The following is a 5394-nucleotide window of genomic DNA, read 5'->3' on the forward strand; positions in this document are numbered from 1 at the left end:
TTATAGCAACATCGGTTTCTGCGACACCTTGTCTATTGCGTCAGATATTCAATGGTACGAACTAATCCCTCATAAAGCAATTGTTTTTATACCTTGCTTAGTATGACATGCATAAATGCATCAACCTCGTATGTAACGTCATTTTCATTCCTGAATTTCTCTGATATGGACATTGAACGTAATTTAGAAAGTGTATNTGTATTTTAATTTTGTGACACTGTCACCATAAAACTCCAGTTTCACAAAGGTATATTTTGGGAAACGGAAGAAATTTATACACTCTGTATTTTCATTCTGAGCATTTCTGAATCATATTATAAAGAAATGGAAGGAGAAGGGTTCAATTAATTCTTGCTTCAGTGTATATAGTTGTGCAGAGCAGGAGTTAAAAACATATTCAGAACAGCACGGTATCTGCCATCTCCTCAGATCATGGCTATTGGGATTCAAATGTCATGAACTCGTTCTGTCTGGCTACCTGCTATGATGAAAACCTGTGAAACTGCACGTAAATATTTTATCATTTCTAGAATGCACTTTTCTTTCAGTCGCCTTATAGTCATGGTTCAAAGTACTTGTATTTAGTGGCTCACCGTAGGTTCTGATTTTGGAGGTTCAGGAGAAGCTTGCTGTTTGGACATGTGCAAATGATGCATCATGGCTTGCAGTCGGTCTCTCTCCTTCTGCAATTGAAGTTCCAGTTGAGATACCACTTGCATCTGTACTCTTGCTTGCGCAGTGGACCTGTCATCTAACGTGTGCTCTGTGTTGAGGTGTCTGTCAAATATAATGTTTATCAATTGTATTTATCACATCTGAAGCAAATTGGTGCTCAGGACTAGTAAGGAAATAAGGAATTTAACTTGACACCATTCTAGTGCCACATTTGATTAGATTTCTTTATCATGCATTTACTAAGATGAAGAAACCAAAAAGATTACAAATTCTCATAAAGTTCTTAGTGAACTTTTCTATAGGATTAGATGGGAAATGGTCTTCTTCATATCAAATTAGAGAACCAATAACTTAACTTAGAACTTTGTAGATGGATTTGTAACAGTTGCTTTTAAAAATACTGCAAGGCCATTATTTCGAATTCTATGATGCTAAGATAAATCAGTTATATATTTAAGCAGATGAACCAATGGTGAGTTTATGCAGCACTTCTTTCCCCTAAAACTCCAGTGAGTTTCTAGGCAATATAACATGGTCTATGAGTTTCATCGTGACTGTCTGGCCGTGTCCTTATAAAAGACAGCCAATATTAACAGTGTAATCAATCACTGTTATGTTTGCACTACTCCAGGTGTTTTATAATCAGGCCTTTCTCCGTTCTAATTCTGATTGTTACAACAGCACAGAACCTGCTACATGCTTAAAGAAACTTCAGCTATCTTAGGGGTAACTGAACAGGTATTTGCTGGCATTAAGAAAATAAATTAAAAAAGTAAATTAAATTATATGTGCTGCATACAGATTGAACTGGTACAATAAATTAGTTTTGAAAGAATTTGATCCTAAAATCTTTGATTGAAATTTAATGTTGTCTACTATGTGGAATGAAACTTATCGATTTGAATTACATAAGAAGTAACAGAGAGCACAACTGTATTGCGCTAGAGTACAGGCACAACAACTCTCTTTCTCCAGTCTTGTTTCATACTAAACATTTTCTTTTAAACACACAACTTTAGTTTATGAGAAAAAGATGAACTACATACTATATTCATAAATTATTTTCACACATTTTGTCATTTGCCGCCATAGTCAGTGCATAGCAGACAAATATATCGCAGTATTATTCGCTGTCCTTTTCTTCCCCTTAATAATTTATTAGTTAAAATTCTTATGGAGCAGAATAAACTTGAATACAAACATTCGATTCATTTGATACCTCAGCAAAACTTCGACCAATCTGTATGATCTGAAACTCGCACCAGTGTGTATGAGGACTTCCCCTTTCTGGGATATAACACTGTGTAGCCCATTTAAAACTGGAATATTCCAGAAGGGAGAACACATGAAACAAGTAATTCTTAAGGTCTTCCATATGAATTTAAAGCACTAAGGCTCGATTAATGTTGTTTAAGGTTGCTTAGCAGTGCCACATTGGCCTCAAATAATAGGCCATAAGAGCAGTTAAAGGTAAAGCTAACCCTATAACAGACCGTGGAGGCCCACAGGGTGGTCAGACGCTGAGACTCCCATGTTCTCTACAAAATCAGCTCACACATGGCGGCAAGAATGTTAGCCTTATGTGCCAACAGCCCTTTAACCCCAGGAAGAAATTTCTGGTACTCATTTTTGTTAGAGGCTGTGTCGACCCCAGGGCCATAGAGTGGCTGTAAAGAATAGGTCAATTAAAAAATTCAAACACATTGATAATCGAACCTGCGACCTTCCTGCTCGTGACATAGCGCCTCAACCAACTATGCTACCACTACCCGCAGAACCCCAGCATAGCCACAGTTCTACAAGCATAGTGCTCTAGCTAACTGGTTTCTGTTGGCGAAGAAAGGGACAGAAGGAAATATTGATTCTGTTCTTCTGACAGAGACATACTTGGGGCCTTTTGGGAGAAAGTTTACAGGGAGCGATGGTGAGGAATTTGATGAGGTAGCAAAAAGGCTATGAGAGGTGCTGAGAGTATGCCCTTGCTTCTCGATAGCACATAGGAATTAAGAGGGACAGAAAAAGTAAGGTGATTGGCTAATTCCGTGAACAGAATCAAGCTTGTCTCCTGTTATTTTCTGGTTGGTTGTTGTAATTAATTAAGGTGTACTTCGTGTATGCTGTCATTTGGAAATAAACATGAGGTATGGACTGTTTATGATGAAATATCATAAGTTTGCTGCATATTTACTCCAGAAGATACAACCAATTATTCGACTTTTTAAAGACTTTCTTCAGTAATATTGAGAACAGTTAATATTAAGTACTGGATGTGCGAAAGAATTCTGTACGCTTGATGACATATTGGATTCCCTGAGTATCTGCATGGCAATCAGGTGAAGAAAAAAGTTACAGCCGCATCTTGCAAAGTACATGGGTGCTGCAAGAGTTTTCCAGGAGTAGGGTAGGCAGTTTTTCATAGGGGACAGCTGGAAAATTTTTCTTACGCATTTACACCTAAGTCGATTATGACTATCTTTATTAATTTTAAAACATATTTTCAATTGGTATTATTACTATTAGGTACATTTCTTCTTTTCTCAAATTCCGATTTTTAAAAGATACAAAAGGGCAGATGTCTAGCTTGCCTCCCTCCTGCTGTTGCTCATGGCCAGGTACTTAATATTGATTCATGTACTTATGAGCTAGTGTTTATATTGGCTTGAATTACATTCTCGGTTTGTAGTATGTTAAATTCGTCGCGTAGAAAATCGACACTTCCAACATGAAAGCAATTGAAGTGTCGATTATTTTGTTTGATCACTGATTTAATTAACGAATTTCTGCGATTTGGCAAGTTACATAACATGGACTGACAGTATGATTAGACACCCAGCAATAAATTAGAAAGGATATGAAGGGGAAGTGTCATGATCTACTTTAAGGTATTTTTCTACTAGTTTCTTGCTGGTACGGATGGAAACAACAAAAACTTCAGTCATGATAGGCGACCTTCACACCTGGCCTCAAATTCGGATGGTCTGAATTTAATAAGGTGTGTTAATGGCTACCTATCTAGCTATGGCTCTGCAACCCTTTGTTGTGCTCTGTCTGCTTTTTCACTTTGTTAATCCTATATACAGTAAGTAGGACTACTTGGACAGAGGATCAGCCCATTGCAAGGTCGCTACCTACACACAGAACACAAATACAGAATAAATGGACAAAAACATCCATGCCTTGAGTGGGTTTCGAACCCATGATCCCAGCGTTCGAGCAAGCGAAGACAGTTCATGCCTTAGACCGCTCGGCCACTATGATTGGCTAATAGCTACAGTGCCATATAAAAATATATAGAATAATAAAAACTTTCTTTAATGCAAGTCACAATTTATTTGTTTTAATATGCATTTTAGGAGTGTGAAGAGTTCCAGTACTATGCACAGAATACCTTAATAGACATATACCGAGATTTCAAATGTGTATTGTGTCTCTGAAAATATTATCCATGTCCGAATTTCGTAACCCAATTCGCTTACTATGGAGAATGTAGGAAAATTATCTTTTCAATGGGAGCTTAAAACATTCTTGGTCCTAAACGAGTCACACTTCTTTTCTATTCAATATCTTGGAATCGGATTAGACTGGGTGTGGGAATGAGGAGCAATAGGATGCAAGACTTAACTCATGAGGCGCTGAAAGGTCTTGAATATTAATTAGGCAAAGAGTAATTAGCGTTTTAAAAACAACGAACAGTGCTAGTGTCTTTTCTCTGTGGTTAAATCCCTAAAAAAGAGGGAGAAGTTTTGCTGAGTGAAGCAATTTTCCTCATTCAAGATTCTTGGAGGAGACACAAAGATTACCAAAACTGGATGCCAACAGTGAACGTTCAAATGGAAACGCCTGGTCAAATATTGGCAGGTTACTGCATTAAGATGAGTTCTTGAATAAGGGGGGAATAGGGTGCGGTATAATCAATCTGCAGAGAGGAACAGGCCGCAAGATGGTAAAAGAGCAAGAAAAGAAGAAATTGGAATGGAAAACATCATGAAAACGGTAGATGATTCTTTCAAATGTAGTAAGAAGACAGCAGCTGGAAAGAAATTACAAAAAATCAGCTTTAATTATTCTGTAGCTCAAGCCGGCCATATTATTGTATGCTCCGATGTAGATGGGAGAAGAAAGCCCTCACACTTAAAATGTTAATTAAGTTCTTGCGTTCAAAATCGTTTTAAGCACAGAAGAAAGTGGGAAACAAGAAATGTCTCACAAACACACACACACACGATTTTGTTTCAATTGCGGAACAATGCTGTTAGATTTCTTTCTGTCTGTAACTAACTAACTACCTAACCAACTAACTCACTCCATGAAGTAGAGATATTTTCAGAAGCTGACAGTCGCTCAAATAGTCAAGGAATTTCCTGCTTTGTACAAAACTATTAAGTTCATTATTGTATTCAAAAGACCCACCAATGGGCCTTATTCTAAGCCATATGACTCTGACTCAAACCTTAATGCTCTATTTCAGATTAAATTTAATATTATCCTCCATTTATGATTTCAAATTCCAAGTGAAATCTTCCTCTCCCTTTTCTCGACTAGAATTTTATATTCAGGTCTCAATTCACCATTTCGTTCATTTATTCATCACTGATTTACATAGTTAGTTAGTTAGTTAGTTAGTTACTTAGTTAGTTAGTTAGTTACTGGAGAGGGTGGGTTTCCCCATGCACTGAGACCTGTATTGGTCCATTGTGCTTCCCTCTATGATATTCTACC

General features: G+C 37.2%; 1 protein-coding gene across 1 annotated transcript in view; it reads right to left on the reverse strand.

The window, feature by feature from the left end:
• Positions 1 to 5394, reverse strand: part of LOC111872068 (forkhead box protein P1) — a 601128-nt gene that overhangs the window by 42492 nt on the left and 553242 nt on the right. Inside the window, exon 9 of the mRNA XM_023865595.2 lies at positions 594 to 777. Coding sequence (XP_023721363.1) covers positions 594 to 777 — 184 coding nt within the window. The remainder of the gene's footprint in view (positions 1 to 593; positions 778 to 5394) is intronic.

Source organism: Cryptotermes secundus, unplaced genomic scaffold (assembly GCF_002891405.2).
Source record: "Cryptotermes secundus unplaced genomic scaffold, Csec_1.0 scaffold162, whole genome shotgun sequence".
NCBI lineage: Eukaryota > Metazoa > Arthropoda > Insecta > Blattodea > Kalotermitidae > Cryptotermes > Cryptotermes secundus.